This window comes from Mustela erminea, chromosome X (genome assembly GCF_009829155.1).
Source record: "Mustela erminea isolate mMusErm1 chromosome X, mMusErm1.Pri, whole genome shotgun sequence".
NCBI classification, from domain to species: domain Eukaryota; kingdom Metazoa; phylum Chordata; class Mammalia; order Carnivora; family Mustelidae; genus Mustela; species Mustela erminea.
In genome coordinates, this window is record NC_045635.1 from 96,167,789 (window position 1) to 96,189,512 (window position 21,724).

At 41.1% G+C, this 21,724-nt stretch overlaps 1 protein-coding gene across 1 annotated transcript in view; it reads left to right on the forward strand.

Moving 5' to 3' along the window:
* The first annotated feature begins 8,035 nt into the window (after window positions 1-8,035).
* The window catches only part of LUZP4 (leucine zipper protein 4), a 43,308-nt gene continuing 29,619 nt past the window's right edge, over window positions 8,036-21,724 (forward strand). The window contains exon 1 of the mRNA XM_032331756.1: window positions 8,036-8,126. Coding sequence (XP_032187647.1) covers window positions 8,036-8,126 — 91 coding nt within the window. The remainder of the gene's footprint in view (window positions 8,127-21,724) is intronic.

Sequence of the window (21,724 nt, forward strand, 5' to 3'; positions counted from 1 at the left end):
GCTGAGAGTTTGATTAAAGGGGCTGGGGATTGTTAAGAAAGAGACAATGGTCCAAAATGGAGTCACTTATGCCACATCCCGCATCACCACATTGAGACTTAATACTTAATGTAATGTGGTTTCAGCCTCTTCCAAGAATGTAATCTTTAACCAGTTGATCTGGAATTACTTAGTCAGCACTAGTGAGGAAATCTGTCATTAGACCCCTTCCGTAGGAAGGCAACCTTATCTGAAACAATGCCCTCTTTGCTAATAAACTTCCTTTTCCTTCCCCTTTTCTGAATTAAAAAGCTTTCCTTTCCTACAGTTCTTTGGAGGTCCTTTCTGTTTGCTAGGTGGGGTTCTTCCCAATTCATGAATCAATAAATAATGCCAATTCGATTTTTAAATTTACTCAGTTGAATTTTGTTATTTAACACAAGTAATAAGAATCACTGTATTCCCAAAAGTATGTTTTTTTTTTTTCCTTTAAGATTTTATTTATTTATTCACCAGAGAGAGAGAGAGAGACAGCAGAAGTAAGGAAGCCTCAGGCAGAGGGAGAAGCAGGCTCCTTGCTGAGCAAGGAGCCTGATGCAGAACTGGATCCCAGCCCCTGGGATTACAACTTGGCATTACAACTGGAGCCAAAGGCAGATGCTTAACCCACGGAGTCACCCAGGTGTCCTTCAAAAGTATCTGTAAAAGGGACATCTGGGTGGCTCCGTCGGTTAAGCATCTGCCTTCAGCTCTGGTCATGATCCCAGGGTCCTGGGATGGAGCCCCACATCAGGGTGACTGCTCCTCCCTCTTCCCCACCAGGGCTTATGCTCTCGTGCTTTTTCTCTCTGCCTCTCTTTCTCTCAAATAAATAAATAAAATCTTAAAAAAAATTTTTTTTTTTTTAAAAACCTGACAGACTGATAGTGGTCTCTAAGTCATGTGACTGCACTCATTGGCCAGAGAAGTCACCAAGTGTTTGTTTCTCCTGTAGACTCAGATTTAGAAGGAATCTCAGAGGTCATTGAATGTAAGCCATTGAAGTAGTCAGTAATTTAGTTTCTTTTTTTTTTAAGATTTTATTTCTTATTTATTTGACACACAGAGAGGAAGAGAGAGAGCGCACAAACAGGTGTAGCATCAGGCAGAGGGAGAGGGAGAGGCAAGCTCCCAGCTGAGGAAGGAGCCCCATGTGGGGCTGGATGTGGGGCTCTATCCCAGGCCCCTGGGATCCCGACTGAGATGAAGGCAACTGCTTAACAGATTGAGCCACTGAGGTGCCCCAGTAATTTAGTTTCTGCTACAATACTCCCAGCGTCAATACCTCAATTCGAGGCAGTTTATCTCATTGTTGTGGTTTTGTCCCACTATTGTAGTGTCTTGGAATGTCTCTGTTGAGTACAGAAATGAATTTTCCTGTAACTTGAACTTGTGCTGCCCTCTAGCGCTGCAGAAAATAAATTCTTTCCCTCTTTCCAGGATTTTTTTTTTTAATTTCTTTTCAGAATTCATTGTTTTTGCACCACACCCAGTGCTCCATGCAATACGTGCCCTCCTTAATACCTACCACCTGGCTCCCCCAACCTCCCCCCCTGCCCCTTCAAAACCCTCAAGTTGTTTTTCAGAGTCCATAGTCTCTCATGGTTCACCTCCCCTTCCAATTTCCCTCAACTCCCTTCACCTCTCCATCTCCCCATGTCCTCCATGCTATTTGTTATGCTTCCCCAGGATTTTTTTTAAAAACAATTATGTTCCCCTGAGATTTCTACAGGCTTAAACATCTGCAATTTCTGCAATAATGTTTTACATGACATGATTTAAAACCCCTTGCAAAATTAGTTGATTTCCCTTGTTTCTATCCGGTTTGTCAGTTAATATCATGGCAGCCAATACTAAAGCAAAACTCAACTTAGAGAAGTATTACTTCTCTAAGGATGTGATATTGATACCAGTAGGAACAGTGTTCTTAGTTGAATGGGATTAACTCTGGTTGCCTTAAGAATGGAAGGATTTTACTGGGAGTCAGTTGGGTAGCTCAAGAAATAGCTACAGACTCTAGAGAACCAGGCTCAAGAAATAGGACAGGAACAAGAAGGGATAGAAATTCAGAATTGTCACTAAAATCATACCTCAAAATTAATCTGATGGCTCCACCAATGCCGTATGCTGATGCTGGAATCATACCTCTGCCATTGTTGGCCCTAGGGACTGGCTGGCTGTTGTCTCCAGGATGAAATCTACACTGTCCCTACTTCTGTGTTGTACAATACCAGCTTCCATGCAGACCAAGTCTAGGTCATATGTTTTTGCTCAGTTTCTTGGAAATTTTCTTGATTTGTAATGGGAGACAGGCTCTGCCTCTCAATAAGATTCAAATGGTCAGATGTTCACAAGAATAGGAAGGGACTTCATTTGCTGAGCAGCTGACTAATGTTTTAAAAGCCTCATTTTAGCTTCTGTGTGGTGACTACACCAAGAGCCATGGCAGAACTGTGAAGAGTAGTTAGAATGCTATTTAAATAATCAAGGCAAGAAATGAGGTTGGCAGGAATCAGGATGGTAATGGAGGTGGAAAGAAGTGGTGAGATTCTGGATACATTTGGAAGGTAGAGCTCACAGCATTTGCAGATGGACTGGATAGGGCGTGATAGAAGGAACAAAGTCAAGAATGACTTGGAATGTTTGGTCCTGTGCAAATAGAGAATAGAGGGACCATTCAAACCGTAAAACAGACTCTGGGCTAGAGAGAACAAATTAAGGGTTGCTGGAGAGGAGGTGGGAGGGAGGATGTGTTAGATGGTGATGGGGATTAGGAGGTCACTTGTGATGAGCGCTGGTTGTTGTATTTAAGTGCTGAGTCACTGAGTTCCACACTTGAAATTGATATTACACTGCATGTTAACCAACTGGAATTTATTATTATTATTATTTTTTAAAGATTTTATTTATTTGACAGATGGAGATCACAAGTAGGCAGAGAGGCAGGCAGAGGGGGAGGGGGAAGCAGGCTCCCCACAGAGCAGAGAGCCTGATGCAGTGCTCCATCCCAGGACCCTGGGATCATGACCTGAGCCGAAGGCAGAGGCGTCAACCCACTGAGCCACCCAGGCGCCCCAACCAACTGGAACTTAAATAACAACTTAAAAAAAGGAAAGGATGGTGTTGCCATTCACTGAAATGGGACAGAACATGGCAAGAGCAGATTTTGTGAGGTAAGAATTTGGTCTGGAAAAATTAAACTGGTAATGACCATTTTATATCTGAGTAGAGATGCTGAGTAGGCATAGCAGTCACACTAACTCTCTGTAGAGAGGTCTGAGCTAGAGATTCAAGGGACAGCTCTGTATAGCTGCTTTTGAAAACCACAAGACTGGATGAGATCACAAGGCGATATATGTAAATACGGAAACTGAGTATGGATTGGGCTCTTGCTCCAGTGGCTATAGCAGTGGTTCTCAAAGTGCGGTCCCTAGATCAGTAACATCAGCATCATATGGAAACTTGTTAGAAACACACATTTTTCTTTCCTATTGCTGACCCACTGAATCAGAATCTCTGGGGGTAGAGCCAAGAAAGCTGTGTTTTAATAAGGTGACTCGAACATATGGGACAGTTTGAGCACCAGTGGTTTAGAGGACAGGGAGATGAAGAGGAGCTAGAAAAGAAAACATAAATGGAGCAGCCAGTAAGACAGTACTGTAGAAGGAAGCCCAGGAAACCAAAGTGTCTTAGTGATGTAGTTTTGGTATGTAGGTGAGGTTTGGTGGGGTGAGGTCAAGAGCTCCCAGCCAAGAAAGAATTCTTGAAATGTCTTTGGTGCAAAAGGGTGGTTTTATTAAAGCACCAGGACAGGACCTCTGGGCAGAAAGAGCTGCACTGGGGTTGTGATAAACTATTGATTACATACTATGGGATTGGGGGAGGTAAGGAAAAAAGGAGGTATCCAAAACGAATTTCATATGCTAAAGACCTTCACAATACTGGATGCCTGGCTATTATCAAGCTAAGGTTGTTTTTCCCTCTAGCAAATCATTAACATTAAGATAGTTGGAGGTTTCCTGGAGGAATGTCCCACATACCCCACCCAGGAGTGTATATGTGTGGGAGAAGGGGAGGTTGCAGGGTGTCATCTTATGCTTTGTCCTCAGCTAGACTTCTGCTCCTTTGTCATTAGGAGTCAAGACAAGAAAACATTTCAAAGAGGAAAGAGTGCTCAATTGCATCAAAGACTGCAAGTGTATCAAATAAATAAACCAGTTCCTGTCTTTTGGGAGGATAAACAATACTTCACACTCTTGGCCTTCACTTGATTCTTCTAATAAATCTTCTTTTTCATTTAACCTAGTTGGAGTAGACTTCTGTTATTTCCAACCAAAAGATCCTTGACTAAAAGATAACCAATTGTTCTACAACTGATTTAGAGAAACAACATTCTGAATTGTACATTAATCTTTAAGTAGCAGGGGAACTCTGGACCTAAGCCTATTTGAATGAAGGCAGAGCATTCTTCCTTAAAAAATTATGGAAGGGGGGCGCCTGGGTGGCTCAGTGGGTTAAAGCCTCTGCCTTCGCCTCAGGTCATGATCCCAGGGTCCTGGGGTTGGGCCCCACATCCGGCTCTCTGCTCAGCAGGGAGCCTGCTTCCCCATCTCTCTCTCTCTCTCTGCCTTTCTGCTTCCTTGTGATCTCTGTCTCCCAAATAAGTAGATAAAATCTTTTAAAAATTTTAAAAAAAGTTATGGAAGGCCAAACTCATTAAATAACAAAGTGTTGTCAGAGGAAAGAAGCAATTTCATGCAAAGCAATGTTATATGGAGTGCTCCCTCCCTCTCTCTCTCAAATTGGTCTCCTGGCCCAATTTCTACTAGACTTGATAGAGAACACTGTACTCTAAGTTGGTTGACCAAACCAGCAAGGGAATTCCAGTCCCTGTCTCAAGACCCTTCCGGGTTCTTCTTTCCTACCCCATTTCTGCACGTGCCCAAAGTACCAAGTATGTGGAAGTAGAAGGGTATAAATTCCCCTCCCAGTTTGTGCTCGGGGCTCACACCTTTGGAGAATAACGTCGTCTGAGCCCACAGGTGTTAAATAAACCCCCGATCCTCCAAAGTCCCCGAGTGCTGCTTGATTCTTCCGCCAGGATCCACTCCAGTTTCTGTAACCATCTCAATTCCAAAACCTAAGGAGGAAGGGGACTGCAAATTTAAAAACAGAACAAAACAAACCCCAAATTAACAACAACAAAAAGGTTCCAGTAAAACTCTTTAGGACATTGGGATCTAGAAGCATCACTTTGGGGTCCCTCTAGTAGAAGGGACCCAGAAGGAGAGACAGAAGTTCTCTATGTCAGCATGTGGCTTTTGACTTCTCAAGGGCTCCAATTCCTTATTTGTAGCAGGAGATGATGGAGCTTAAAGGAGATGGTGGTACCAGAAAAAGGGGTCCAGAGGAAGATAAAAGGAAAGAAATAGCGGAAGATAAAAGGATTACTGGATTGTTTGAGATTACATTTATGAAAGAACCCCCCCCCCAACTCACCCAGGAAATATTAGAGGAAACATATTTCAGGGCTCTAGATCCTAACCTTAACCCTACAAGATTATAGGGAAACAGAAAATATTGAAATTTATTACTATTAATGTACTACTACTGATATCATAGACTGAAGATGAGGCTTGGAAAAACGTGTGTGTTACACAGGGAATTTTTCACTTATTAAAATTCATCTTTTTAGTATATTTTTTCCCCTCCTATTCAAGACGATTCTTTTAATTGCACTCTTTAATTTCATCTTTCCTGTCTCCTCTAGGATAGGGAAATTGTTCAGTGATTATTTCCTATTCTCTTTATTTTTAATCCTTCTCCTTTCCTAGCTCCTTTTCCATAGCCTGTAAGTATGTTTATTAAATCTTTTCCACTAAAAAAACCTACTGTATAGGTGCTTGACCAGCTCAGTTGGTAGAGCATGGTAGGGCATGTGACTCTTGATCTTGGGGTCATGAGTTCAAGCCCCAAATTCAGAGTAGGGATTATTTAAAAAAAAAAAAAAAAAAAAAAAAAGCCAAACCCACTGTATTCTACCTTGTGAGAGTAGTGCTTAAAAGCATGAATTCCAGGGGCACCTGGGTGGCTCAGTGGGTTAAAGCCTCTGCCTTCGGCTCAGGTCATGATCCCAGGGTCCTGGGATCCAGCCCTGCATTGGGCTCTCTGCTCAGTGGGGAGCCTGCTTCCTCCTCTCTCTCTGCCTGCCTCTCTGCCTACCTGTGATCTGTCTGTCAAATAAATAAATCTTTTAAAAAAAAAAGCAAAAAAAAAAAAAAAAAAAAAGCATGAATTCCAGAGACAGACTGCCTGATGTTGAAAACTCTCCAATTTATTAGTTTTTTGTCCCTGGACGAATTTTGACATGCTCTGTGACTTCATTTCCTTACATGCATAAAGGAAATAATATTAGTTCTTACTTTCTGGGGTTATTTTGAGTATTAAGTGAATGGATATTTGTAAAGTTCTTAGAACAGTGCCTGGCGGATGATAAATGTTAACATGCATTCATGAAATAAAAATCAACGAATCGATCAATCCTCAACTTACAGCCTGTTAAAAGTCTACTAAAGTTTAGAAAAACAACAAACCAACTCTTAATTACTAAACTTAAGGAGTTTAGTAACTCCTTAATGAAATAACTGCAGACAGTTCTTAGCTAACCTGATTGTTTAGCAATACTTGACTTGGTGGTCCCCTAGTTTCTTCTTAGAACTCTCCTTTTATTTCCTGGATATTTCTTTCCTGGTTCGTCCCATATCTCTCCGATGTTTTCTATTCAATTTCCTTTAAAATTTCCTTGGTATTATGTCTTTGGTCCTCTTCCCTTCTTACTCTTAATTACTCTGTAATTCAATAAAAGTGATATTAAAAAGCGCTCCAAACCCACTGCAGGAAATTCCCTCCATAATCTATTCTCTGCTGATCTTTCAGATTCATCTTTCAGTACCCTACCACATGAAGTGGTTTGAACTTTTCAGAGTGCTGGTAGGGCTGTTTCCCCCGAGAGTAAATACCATTCCTACCCCTAAAATTATTCCCTAATTTGTCAAATCTTAAATGAATTTTTCTTGATACTTTAGGTGATTTTATCTTGTAATTCTCATATATATTTTATAGATAACATTTAAAATATAACTAACACAGTAAGGAGCTCAGTATTTACTGACAGACTGAATTATAACATCTACATTAATATTTTACATGTAATATTGCCTTCACCAACTGTATAGGCTTTGAGAAAAAGATTTACTTATTAATCTTTAGGTTCCTTGTGCTAAGTAACGACTTAAATACAACAGTTAAACAATCTGTATTTTAAAATCTCTTCAGATATTTATGTTGTGATTTCTGCAACAAATTAAATAAGTTTTCAGCTCTCAAAATCTATTAACTTGATTTTTATTGCCTCTGAAGACCCAGTGACATCCAGGATTCTTCTAACATTTAAAAAAATAGTGTGTAGTGAGCAGTATTAACATGGTAGAGAATGATTATATTTTTTTCTTAAGAAATGTCATGGACAATCTTTAGGGAAGTCTTCGAAAAGTTTGTGGTGCTGCAAGTTTGTGGGTGGACCCTAACTACTAGATTTGTGATAGATCTTCAATTTTGAAGGAATCAGAGAACCAGTCTATCACGTCAAGAACATAAGGTCCTAGTAACCAAGAATGCCAACAGCCAAGAGGACAAATGGTTTTTTCTTTGTTATGAAAGGAGGTCAAGAGGTCACAGAAGAAAAAAAGTTGCAACTGACTGAGTGGCAGATGTACACAAGAGACAGTTTCCAGAAAGCGCGGGAAAGAAATGGGCGTGTCTTTTTTTTTTTTTTTTTAATGAGCCAAGTTCCTGATAGGACTTCTGTGGAGGGGTAACTGCTAAGCTCCACCCCCTGAGCCTCAGCAACAGTGAAGGGAAAGACTGTGATTGGGTGACAAGTTTAGCCGAAACCTAGGAAGTACTGAGGGTGCGTGATATAGAAACTTACCTCAGAGCTGGGTGCAGTTACGCTGAGATGGCTTCGCTTTCCAACCCAACTGTTTCTGGAAAAGTGCTGAAAGAACCCAACAATGGGGGAAAGATGACCTATCTAGATATGTCTCTAGGTATGTAGACCCCAGACTCCAGCCCCCGCTAGTCTGGGCTCACTGGCTTTGAATAGCCGACCTCGGTTTAAGGCATGCTGAAGTGGCCCCATAAGCCATATGCTCCTGGGCAGCGAGGCTTGCGCTCTGTGTACTACTCCTGCCCCAACGTGGATAAAGTCCAGGCCAGCTTAGATCCCCTTCCTTTCTGCTCCCATATTCCTATGACTCCTCTTAGGTGGGAAACGGGCGAAAGCTGACAGGAATTGTGTGAGGCATAAGGATTGCTGCCAAGATTTAGGCTGAGGGAAATAAAAAGCCAGCGATCTCCATATATTTTGTTCTCCTAAGCATTGATAGCAAGCTACCCACCCAGTTAAAGCGTGGGGCCACAAGCTCCTCGAAATCACTCTTTGAATCTAAGAGCCTGTCACAAACGACTGTTTTCCAGGGGCTAGTTTACGAAGAGTGAAAGCGGGCAGCAAGACTGGGCAAAGAGGGGGGTTTATTTGCTTGCTTGCTTGTTGATTGGTGCTTATACACCTTAAACCAACTTTCCCCTCCCCTGGAACCCTCTAATCTCTTAACCTCAGACCTCTTCGGGACTATCACCCACTTTGGAAGTGGGAAGGGGGCGGGGGATGGGAGGGAAGACTTCATAAATGTGGGAGAAGGAGCGACGCTGGGAGGCTGACTTTTAAAATGGCGAGGGATGGGGTGGAGTGGGGATGGGAGGGCAGGAGAGCGGGGAAAGAGAAAACTTTAACAGTGGGGAAAAGAGCTGAAAGGCAAGGGCCTTAGAAATGAGAAGGGGAGGAGGATGAAGTTCTGAACTTCGAATGGGAAGAGCAACATAAAGAGATTTCATTTTGAGTTGAGGGTTGGAGAGCTGAGCAGGGAAGGTTGAACTTAGAAATGGCGGAAGGATCTGTTGGTAGGGGTAGGAAGGAAGATGCGAGAGTAGGAGCGGGAAGCCGGGGAAGGAGAGTGTGCCATAAAAATGAGGTGAGTAAGGACATGGAGGATGTACCTTATTATGGGAAGGGAGAGTCGTGAGGGTGGAGAAGAGCGAGATAGGCAAATATTAGGCATGGGAGGAGCAGAGCAGATGGAGAGATTTGGAGATGAATGGGAAAGAGTTGGAGAAGAGGGAGGCAGACTTCCAAAAATAAGAGGGAAAGCAGACTGAGCAGAGTGGACCTTAGCGAGGAGTGAGGAGTAAGGAAAGCTGACAGTAGACGTGGGTTTGAAGAGGAGCAAGACCAAAGACCCTAGAAATAGAAGGAGTAGAGTAGGGATGGAAGACCCTAGAAGTGGGAGGCTGGAGAGCAGTGAGGGTGGAACTTTGAAATGGAAGGGCACAGAGCTGGGAAAGTTGACCTTAGAAGTGGGGAAGGAGGATAGACTTTAGAAATGAGGAGGACAGCTCAGGTCATGATCGCAGGGTCGTGGGATCGAGCCCCTCATCAGGTTCCCTGCTCGGCAGGGAGCCTGCTTCTCCCCACCCCTCCCCGCCTCTCTGCCTGCTTGTGATCACTGTCTGTCACATAAATTTAAAACAACAACAACAAAAAAAAAATGAGGAGGAAGGAGCAGGGGTTGTGATATAAAATATGAGATAGGGGGCAGCTGTGAAGGTAATCAGTAGAAATGGGAAGAGAGAGGAACCGAAGAGTGGACCTTAGGAATGAGAGTGAATGAGCAGACAGGGAGGGCAGACTTCAGAAAGGAGCTGAGAAGTGCAGTCAGGGAAGATCTTAGATGTAAATGGCGAGGAGCAGGTAGAGTGGACCTTAAAAATGTGGTCTGAGGGAGTGGACTTCTGAAATGAAAGAGGGTTATCTGCCTTTTTATTATTGTAATAATTATATATATATATATATATATATATATATATGGAATGGTAGACCTTTCTCAGGTATACAATTTACAAATATTTTCTTCTGTATTGTGGGATGGCTTTTTACTTTCTTGATAGTGTCCTTTGAAGCACAAGAGTTTTTCCTTTTGATGAAGTATAATTTCTTTTTTTCTTTTATTGTTCATGATTTGGTATTCTAGCTAAGAAATGATGAAGATTTACCCCTGTTGACTTCTAGGAGTTTTCTAGTATTGGCTTTTACATTTATCTTTGATCCATTTTGAGTTAATTTTTTCCAAATGGTGTGAGTTAAGATCCAACTTCATTCTTTTGTATGTGAATATCCAGTTGTTCCAACATCATTTGTTAAAAAAACAAAACAAAACTATGGTTTCCCCTATTGAAGGGTCTCGGTAGAATTGCTTTCTTAACTTCATTTTTGGATAGTTCATTGCTAGTATATAGAAACAGGATTGATTTTTGTGTGTGGATCTTCTAGCTCACAACCTTGTCAAGCTTGTTTATTAGCTCTAATTTGTGTGTGTGTGTGTGTGTGTGTATCTTTACGATTCTCTTTATATAAGATCATGGCAACTGAGAATATAGATATTTTCACTTCTTTCTTTCAAATCTGGTTTCCTTTTCTTTCTTCTTCTTCTTTTTTTTTTAAATATTTTATTTATTTATTTGACGGAGAGAGAGAGATCACAAGTAAGCAGAGAGGCAGGCAGAGAGAGAGTGGGGAAGCAGGCACCTTGCTGAGCAGAGAGCCTGATGCGGGGCTCGATCCCAGGACCCTGAGATCATGACCCGAGCTGAAGGCAGAGGCTTAACCCACTGAGCCACCCAGGCGCCCCTTTTTCTTTCTTTTTCTGGACTAATTCTCCTGGCTAGAATTTCCAGTGAAATGTTCGATATGTGTGGTAAGAGTGGGCATCCTTGACTTCTTTCTGATCTTACGGGGAAGGCTTTTGTCTTCCCTATGAATCATCATTATAGCTGTGGGTTTTCCTAGATGCTTTTTATAAGGTTGAGGAAGTTTCCTACCCTACCCTGTCACCTCTGTGGGGGAATGGCCCCGAATAGCACCTAAGAGATTTTCTTGTTTTTTTTTTTCTTTTTCTTTAATGTGTTTTTAACAATCTATTTCATGATGGGTAACAATACGCCTTACTATTCTAAGACGTAAGCCTTGTGGATTCCAGGCTGTGGCTTGCCCTCCACCTCAGGCTCCAACATGAATTCTGAAGTATTTTGTGACATTAAAGTGACTTTTAAAAAATAATAATTGGGGGCGCCTAGGTGGCTTAGTCATTAGGCATCTGCCTTTGATTCAGGTTATGATCCCAGGGTCCTGGGATCAAGCCCCTTATCAGACTCCTTGCTCAGTGGGGAACCTGCTTCTCCCTTTCCCACTTCCCCTGCTCGTGTTTCCTCTCTCACTGTCTCTCCCTGCCAAATAAATAAATGGAATCTTAAAAAAAAAAAATAAAAAATAAAAACCTTACTTTAAAAAAAAGATTAAAAATTAGTATTTGGTGACTGGGCAGGATTGGGACTAAAGTGAGGCAAGTGAGGAACTTGCCAAGGGTGCAAAATTTAAGAAGGCAATAAAAATTCAATGATTAAGGGACGCTTGGCTGGCTCAGTGGGTAAGCATCGAACCCTTGGTTTCAGCTCAGGTCATGATCACATGGGTCGTGAGATCAAGCCCTGAGTACAGTGAGTCTTCTTGAAGAGTCTCTCCCTCTGCCCTCCACCCCCACTCTCTCTCTCTAAAATAAATAAGTAAATTTTTAAAAAAATTTGATGGTTGAGATAATTTTTTGTTTGTTTGTTTGTTTGTTTTAAGGAGCCCAGTGTGGGGCTTGAAGTCACAACCCCAAGGGATGCCTGGGTGGCTCAACTGGTTAAGCATCTGTCTTTGGCTCAGGTTATGATCCCAGGGTCCTAGGATCGAGCCCTGCATTGGACTCCCTACTCAGTGGAGAGCCCGCTTCTCCTTCTGCCCCTCCCCTGTTCATGATTTCTCTCTCAAATAAATAAATAAAATCTAAAAAAAAAAAAAAAAAAAAAAAAGAACTCACAACCCGGAGATCAATACCTGAGCAGAGATCAAGAGTTAGTCACTTACTGACTGAGCCACCCAAGAGCCCCAAGATAACATATGTATTTTTAAGATTTTTATTGTTTATTTTATTTTAGAGAGAGAGAGCAGGAAGAGGGGCAGAGGGAAAGGGAGAGAATCCTGAGCAGAGTCCATGCTGAGTGCAGAGCCAGATGTGGAACCCAATCTCATGACCCTGAGATCACGACCTGAGCTGAAATCAAAAGTCAGAGGCTTAACCAACTAGGCCACCTGGGCGTACCCTGAGATAATATCTTTAATGAAATATTTTTTTAAAGATCTAAAGGACAAACTAAAGCCCTCTGGCTGGTCACATGTTTTTGTAAATAAGGGAAAAGGGTGAAGCAAATTTGGCCATGTTGTGTGTGTACGGGGTCTGATCTGGTTTTTGTTGTTGATATTTTTTTCATCAGGGATTGTTCTTGCATTGATTTTTATTTTAAAAAATATTGTGTTGGGGTGCCTGGGTTGCTCAGTGGATTAAAGCCTCTGCCTTCGGCTCAGGTCATGATCCCAGGGTCCTGGAATCGAGCCCTGCATTGGCCTCCCTGCTTGGCAGGAGGCCTGCTTCTCCCTCTCCCACTTCCCCTGTTGCGTTCCCTCTCTCACTGTGTCTCTCTCTGTTAAATAAATAAATAAAATCTTTAAAAAAAAGTAAAGAAAGGCCCTTCCAGTTTGAAGCCAAGAAAAATACATCATAAAGAACAAATACATGTTGCTTCTGTGAGTTGATGAGAAATCCATACTCTTCCAGTAAATTTCCCCATGACCTTATTAAAGTGAAAATATTACTTTTAACAATGCATGTTTGTCTTTGGATAACTACACATGTACATATGAAAAGCAATTTTATGTTTACTTATGTCATTTATGTATAATTTTATATTATTTATGTAATTTATATTGAATGCAAGATACTTATTACTTCCATTTTTAGAAAAGATTTTATTTATTTTTACAAGAAAGAGAGCAAGAGAGAGAGCACACAAGCAGGGGGAGTGGCAGGCAGAAGGATGGGGAGAACCAGGCTCCCTGCAGAGCAGGGAGCCCAATGCTGCAGGGGTTTGATCCCAGGACCATGACCTGAGCAAAAGGCAGACACTTAAGCAAATGAGCCACCCAGGTGCCCTCTGCAAATTTATTTTTGTTCTTGTCCCTAGTAAACATTTTCAGAAGGTATTACAGTGCTTTATTAGAAACAAAAGGCAAAAATATGGGGCACTTGGGTGACTCATTTGGTGGAGCATATGAATCTTGATCTCAGGGTGTTAAGTTTGAGCCCCACACTGGATATAGAGATTACTTAAAAATAAAATATTAAAAAAAAAGAAATAAAAGGCAAAAGTAAAACCAAAATTGGAACTGGCAATTGCAAGAACTTAATGGGAACCCTACCTCTGTCTTTACCACTTCTGTTTAAAGGAGACTAAGCCCAAAGTACTGTAGTCTGAGAGAAAAACATCCCTTTCTCAGTGTAGTCAATCATGGATCCATAAATATTTATAAAACATCTACTCTGTATTAAGCACTGTGCTGGGTACTTGGTACACTGATAGATAAACAGTGGCTTCTTCTCAAGCTGATCATAATCCAGTTGGGGAGGCAGCTAAGTAAACATGTGCAATTATATGTTGTTTTCAGTGTTCTGGAAGTATGCATAGTCAGAAATTGAGAGGAAACTAAGTCACATTTTTTGAGGCTTCTGGTATTTTACATATTTAAAGAATGATAGAACAATGTTTACAAAAATCGGGATATATTTTTAACGTTCACAGATAATAAAATAGTGATTTCAACACCTTCTAAAATACAAAACAATATAATTGTGCTTTTTACAAGAAAATTGGTTCTATGACTTATATCAAAATTTGATTATATGGTACCTCAAGCTGGGTGATCTGTTGTTTCTTAAAGTTTATTTATTTAAGAAATCTCAGCACCCAACATGGGACTCAAACTCACAATCCAGAGATCAAGAGTCGGACGCTCTTCCAGCTGAGCCAGCCAGGTGCCCTGGGTGATCTATTTAATTTATTTAATTTTATTTATTTATTTATTTGGGAGAGAGAGAGAAAAAGATTGGGAGGACAAGTGTAAGGAAGAGCAGAGGGAGAAGTAAACTCCCTGTGGAGCAGGGAGCCCAACAGGAACTTGATCCCAGGCCCCTGGTATCATGACCTGAGCAGAAGGCAGATGCTTAACCCACTGAGCCACCCAGGCACCCCTTGGGTGATCCATTTTAAACTGTTTGAGGAAGGTTGTCTTTCCTTAATCCTCACGGCGTTTTTCTGACACAAATCTTACTTAGGTCAAGAATTCAAATTTGAGGGGTACTTGGATTGAGTCCCACATCAAGATCCCTGCTCAGCAGGGAAGCTGCTTCTCCCCCTGCCTTTTCTCTTGGCTTGTGCTCTTGCTCATAAGCTGTGCCTCAAATAAATAAGTAAAAAATCTTAAAAAAAAAAATTAAAATTGAGGGTCTTTGGGCCTGAACCAAATGGTTCTTGAGAGACTGGCTAGGTAGTCTCCAGATGGAGTCAGTGGAGAATATCATCACAGACAGTACGCAGGAATATAGCACCATGTCTCTGTAATGATGTCATATCCTGAGAACTAAGGGAAAGGATGTGAAAATCTGGAAGGTTGATTATTATGTTAAAGATACCTTCCGGGGGCCCTTGGGTGGCTCAGTCAGTTAAGTGGCTGCCTTTACCTGGGTCATGAACCCAGGGTCCTGGGATCAAGCCCCGCATCAGGCTCCCTGCTCAGTGGTCAACCTGCTTTTCCCTCTCTGCTCTGTTGCTTCCCCTGCTTGTGCTCTCTCATTCTCTCTCAAATAAATAAAATCTTAAAGAAAAAAAAAAAAGACACCTTCTTCGTAACCTCAAAGACTATGCTATGCTGAAAAGGTCTTTTCATACCTTATCTAGGTCTAAAAGCCATTTGTTTTCTTGTCTCTGTGGACGGGCTGAGCAGCAATTGGATTTCATCTCTAAATCGTAGCTGATAAGATCTTTGCTTTCTACATGTATAATGTATATTCTTGTGCAATTTCATCATTATAATGCAACAAATGAAATGGTGGTCTCTTGGAGTTATGAAGTCCAGGGGTTAAAATAATGTATAATTGAAACTTTAAAAAAAATTGTTTTTCTTTCTTTCTTTCTTTCTTTCTTTCTTTCTTTCTTTCTTTCTTTCTTTCTTTCAAGATTTTATTTATTCATTTGAGAGACAGACAGAGAGAGCACAAGCAGGGGGAGAGGCAGAGGGAGAGGAGAAATAGGCTCCCCGCTGAGCAGGGAGCCCGATGATGGGGGGCTTGAACCCAGTACTTGGAGATCATGACCTGAGCTGAGTGACTGAGCCACCCAGGCACCCCTTCTTAATAGAATTTCAGAGCTGCACGGGCACTATATGGACTCTCTTGTCCCTAAAGTCAAATAAGAAACCATTTAGAAAAAGAATTAAAAGAATGTCATTGTTCAATTTATTGATACTTTCACTGAGTCACTGAGGCTATACCAGAGGTTTTTGTTTATTTGTTGTTGTTGTCTTTTTTTTTTTTTTTAGTCTCATGGTACATTTCTGTATTGGGGCATAGATACATTTTCCTAATACCATTTTTCTTCCAATTATATCTCAATTTGAACATTGGTTAATTTAATATGAAGTATTTATGAAATTGCACTAGGTTTATTTCTAGAAAATCCGGCATAAGGGTGGACGTTCAAGATTAAAAACTAAAATGTATTTCTTCTCTCCTTTTTGAATCGGAAGTACTTTTCAGATTAAAATTTCCTACTCGCTTGACTTTAATCACAGTTTGTATCTTAGATACTCATATTTGCATCATGCAATAGTTTAGGCAGGTACTATGCCATACAAGCCTGTCCTGAGGTGACGCCACATTGGTGTCAAGTGCGAAGAGAAATGGAATAGTTAGCATTTGGCAAGAGGTGAGATAAAAGATCTGTATTATATAAAGCTTTTCTACTTGATTGGGAGCCATGCACAGTTGCACTTCGGAATATACCAAACACATTTGCTTTTAAAGATGTAATGTTATATTTAAATACGCGTAGCATTTACCTTTTCTTTGACTACCTTCCTTTTGTAGCCTAAGCAGCTTTCCAGCTTTTGCTAAAACAAGTTGCCTTTAAAATGTGGACTTAGTCTCTAAACACAGTCAAATGAAATTAAAATTATTGGATCACAGAAAAGAAGGCAGTTTCCTTTCAAATGGCTGTGCAGTGATAATATCAGTTCTTTATAATTTTTAAAAGTTTTTATTTGTTTAAGTAATCTCTATACCTGTCGTGAGGTTCAAAGTCACGATCTTGTGATTAAGAGTCATGCATTCCTCTGACTGAGCCATCCAGAGGTCCCCTCTCTATTATTTAAAAAGCACTGGGGCACCTGGATAGCTCAGTCGGCTAAACATCTGCCTTTGGCTCAGGTCATGATCTCAGAGTCTTGGGATCGAGCCTCACATCAGGTTCTCGGCTCAGGAGGGAGTCTGCTTCTCCCTCTCCCTCTCCCTCTGTGCTCTCTCTCTCTCTCAAATAAATGAAATCTTAAAAAAAAAAATAAAAGCATTGATAACTTTCCTGATTTCAGATAACACCTAGCATATTGCCAAGCACATAGAATGCTCTCAGTAAGTGCTTATTATTTGACAGATTGAGACGGCACTGCTTGAGGTTCTATGGGGTTCTCCCCTCACCCTCATCCATAACTCTCACTACATGTGCCTTAGTTCCTATCCCTTACTGTACATTCAGATACTGATACCCAAGGCCGGCCTGCCTTTCTTTCTTTCTTTCTTTCTTTTTTTCTTTCTTTCTTTCTTTCTAATATTTCTTTATTTACTTGAGAGAGAGAGAGAGAGAGAAAACACATGAGTGGGGAGAGGGGCATGGGGAGAGGAAGAGAAATTTCAGCAAACTCCCTGCTGAGTGTGAAGCCCGACACCAGGCTGGATGCCAGGCTCCATCCTGGGTTCCATCCCAAGCTCCATCCCACAACCCTGAGATCATGACCTGACCCAAAGCCGGGTGCTTAACTGACTGAGCCACCCAGGTGTTTTGATACTCAAAGCTTTTCATCATCTCCCTTGTCTATCTAACCTCTCCCCCGTAACTCTCCAGCACTAATCTTCCATTCTAGCCAAGCTGATCTTCTCCCTGAACATACTGTATTAATTCCTGGCTCCAAGCCTTTTCTTGCATTGTTTCTTTTTTCCAGTGTTGGGGTCTTTCCCCTGTTTCAGGTCCTATCCTTACCTGTCTCTGCCACAAAGATGTTCCAGCTGTTCCAGTCCACAGTAGTCTGTATTTTCTCTGCAGACTTGGAGTATTCTGTCTCTGTGTTATTCAGTTGGTACTTAATCATATATAGGCCATTCCCAGCTGGCAAAGTGTTGTGCTCCAGTACCTCATTTGTATGCCATTTGTTGGATGCAGAAAGAATTTCCTGTAGAAATAATAATATAAAGGGTGAGTGGGATTCTAGGGCAGTGCACAGAAGTCTATTCAGGACTATTCGGATTGCAACAACTGTTTATAATATGTTATGCAATAATGTTTTTCAGAGTGAAACAGAATTCTAGGAAGACCACTTCCTTACTATAGTTCTAGGAACATCTCTCTCTTTTTTTAAAGATTTTATTTATTTATTTGAGAGAGAGAGAGAGAGTGAGAGAGAGAGAGCATGAGAGGGGAGAGCGTCAGAGGGAGAAGCAGACTCCCTGCTCAGCAGGGAGTCTGATGTGGGACTCGATCCGGGGACCCCAGGATCATGACCTGAACTGAAGGCAGTTGCTTAACCAGCTGAGCCACCCAGGTGCCCCTAAGAACATCTCTTAATGGGTTCTTCTCCCTTCTCAATAGAGCCTCATTTGCTTGGTGGCTTGAGGAGTTATCTTTGGTAAATGGTGGATCAGGGAGAATAGTGTGAACTCTGGGGAAGAGCTTTGTGCTTGCAAGCCGATGAGTAGAAGAGGGTGACTCTGTGGAGACCCCTCCCGTTGCATCTGAGGTGAATGGGGAGAGGACTTCTTGTTTCTCTTTTACATTTCCCCCTGGCGCTACCTTAGGATAAACTTTGATCTCTACCTGCTTAGACTATTGTCATCCTTCTGCCTACCCCAAAATAATTAGTTTTCTTTCTTTTTTTTTTTTTTTTACAGATTTTTATTTATTAATTTGTGAGGGAGAGAGCACATGAGCAGGGGTTAGGAGCAGAGGGAGAAGCAGGCTCCCAGCTGAGCAAGGAGCCAGGACCCGGGGATCATAACCTGAGCCAAAAGCAGATGTTTAACTGACTGAGCCACCCAGATGCCCCTAGTTTTCCTTTTTGTCATCGGACATTATTCTACAATTTACTACCGATCATAAATGGCTATTTCCCAAACCATCAATTCACCATAATTTCACTTATATTCTCTTTGAAGTTCTTCATTGGCTCACAGGGTTGCTGGGCAGTTTGGGCTCAACATCAGACTTCCTTGGAAGACTCTTAAAAAACAAATACTTGAGTCCCATTCTAGTACTACTGAGTCATAATCTTGCATAGGGACTCAGTATTTTAAAATAAATCTCTCCAGGTGATTCTGATGCACAGTCAGGGTACAGAACTACCTGAACTATAGGATACAAAAAATGTTGAAAAATTTTAGCATTGGGGTGAGTGGGTGGCTCAGTCAGTTGGGCTTCTGCCTCAGGCTCAGGTCATAATCCCAGGGTCCTGGGATCAAATCCCATATGGGGCTACTTGCACGGTGCAGAGCCTGCTTCTTCCTCTGCCTCTGCCTGCCCATTACCTTGCTTGTGTTCTCTCTCTCTGTCAAAAAATAAATAAAATCTTAAAAAGAAAAGAAAAGAAAAGAAAAATCTTAGCATGACTTTATTTTTTTTAACTGTAATCTTTTTGTTTATTTTTAAAATCAACTTATAATGTATTATTAGCTCCAGGGGTACAGGTCTGTGAATCGTCAGGCTTACACACTTCATAGCACTCACCATAGCACATACCCTCCCCAATGTCCATAACCCAACCACCCTCTCCATACTCCCCTTCCCCTGGGAACCCCCAGTTTGCTTTGTGAGATTAAGAGTCTCTTATGGTTTGTCTCCCTCTGATCCCATCTCGTTTTATTTTTCTCCTTCGCTATCCCCAAACCCCTCACTTTGCCTCTCAAATTCCTCATATCAGGGAGATCTTATGATAATTGTCTTTCACTGATTGACATATTTTGCTCAGCGTAATACCCTCCAGTTCCATCCACATCATCGCAAATGGCAAGATTTCATTTCTTTTGATGGCTGCATAGTATTCCATTGTATATCTATACCACATCTTCTCTATCCTTCATCTGTTGATGGACATCTAGGATCTTTCCATAGTTTGGCTATTGTGGACATTTCTGCTATAAACATTCAGGTGCACGTGCCCCTTCAGAGCACCACGTTTGTATCTTTAGGGTAAATACCTAGTAGTGCAATTGCTGGGTCGTAAGGTAGCTCTATTTTCAACTTTTTGAGGAACCTCCATGCTGTTTTCCAAAGTAGCTGCACCAGCTTGCATTCCCACCAACAGTGTGTAGGAGGGTTCCCCTTTCTCCACATCCTCACCAGCATCTGTCCTTTCCTGACTGGTTAATTTTAGCCACTCTGACTGGTGTGAGATGGCATCTCATTGTGGTTTTGATTAGTGTTTCCCTGAAGCTGAGTGATGTGGAGCACTTTTTCATGTTTCTGTTGGCCATCTGGATGTCTTTTCAGAAATGTTTGTTCATGTCTTCTGCCCATTTCTTGATTGGATTATTTGTTCTTTGGGTGTCAAGTTGGATAAGTTCTTTATAGATTTTGAATACTAGTCCTTTATCTAATATGTCATTTGCAAATATCTTCTCCCATTCTGTCAGTTGCCTTTGGGTTTTGTTGACTGTTTCTTTTGCTGTGCAAAAGCTTTTGTTCTTGATGAAGTCCAAATAGTTATTTTTGCCCTTGCTTCCCTTGCCTTGGTGATGTTTCTAGGAAGAAATTGTTGTGGCTGAGGTCAAAGAAGTTGCTGCCTGTGTTCTCCTCAAGGATTTTGATGGATTCCTTTCTCACATTGAGGTCTTTCATCCATTTTGAGTCTATTTTGTGTGTGGTATAAGGAAATGGTCCAGTTTTCATTTTTCTGCATGTGGCTGTCCAACTTTCCCAGCACCATTTGTTGAAGAGAGTGTCTTTTTTCCATTGGACACTTTGGCTTTCTTTTTCAACATTTCTCTGGCTATTCGAGGTCCATTCTGGTTCCATATATATTTTAGGATTATTTGTTCCATTTCTTTGAAAAAAAATAGATGGTATTTTGATAGGGATTGCATTATATGTGTAGATTGCTTTAGGTAGCATAGGCATTTTCCCAATATTTTTTCTTCCAATCCATGAGCATCGAACATTTTTCTATGTATTTCTATGTATTTTTCTTTGTGTCTTCCTCAATTTCTTTCATGAGTACTTTATAGTTTTCTGAGTACAGATTCTTTCCCTCTTTGGTTAGGTTCATTCCTAGGTATCTTCTGGTTTTGGATATAATTGTAAATGGGATTGACTTTCTTCTCTTTCTTCTGTCTTGTTGGTGTATAGAAATGCAACTGATTTCTGTGTATTGATCTTTATATCCTGACACTTTACTGAATTCCTGTACAAGTTCTAGCAGATTTAGAGTGGATTCTTTTGGGTTTTCCACATAAAGTATCATGTCATCTGCAAAGAGTGATAGTTTGACTTCTTCTTTGCCGATTTGAATGCCTTGAATTTCTTTTTGTTGTCTGATTGCTGAGGCTAGGACTTCCAGTACTATGTTCAATAGCGTGGTGATAATGGACATCTCTGCCGTGTTCCTGACCTTAGTGGAAAAGCTCTCAGTTTTTCTCCATTAAGAATGATATTTGCTGTGGGTTTTTCATAGATGGCTTTGATGATATTGAGTTATTTACCCTCTATCCCTACACTTTGAAGTGTTCTGATCAAGAAAGGATGCTGTACTTTGTCAAATGCTTTTTCAGCATCTATTGAGAATATCATGTGGTTCTTTTTCTTTTATTAATGTATTGTATCACATTGATTGATTTGCAGATGTTGAACCAACCTTGTAGCCCTGGAATAAATCCCACTTGATCACGGTGAATAATCTTTTTAATGTACTGTTGGATCCTATTGGCTAGTATTTTGGTGAGAATTTTCGCATCTGTGTTTATCAAGGATATTGGTCTGTAATTCTCCTTTTGATGGAGTCTTTGTCTGGTTTTGGGATCAAGGTAATGCTGGCCTCATAAAATGAGTTTGGAAGTTTTCATTCCATTTCTATTTTTTGGAACAGTTTTGGGAGAATATGTATTAATTCTTTTGTAAATGTTTGGTAGAATTCCCCTGGGAAGCTGTCTGGCCCTGGGCTTCTGTTTGTTGGGAGATTTTTTTTTTAAGAGATTTTATTTATTTATTTGATACACAGAGAGAGATCACAAGTAGGCAGAGAGGCAGGCAGAGAGAGAGGGGAGAAGCAGATTCCCTGCTGAGCAGAGAGCCCGATGTGGGCCTCGAACTCAGGACCCTGAGATCATGACCTGAGCTGAAGGCA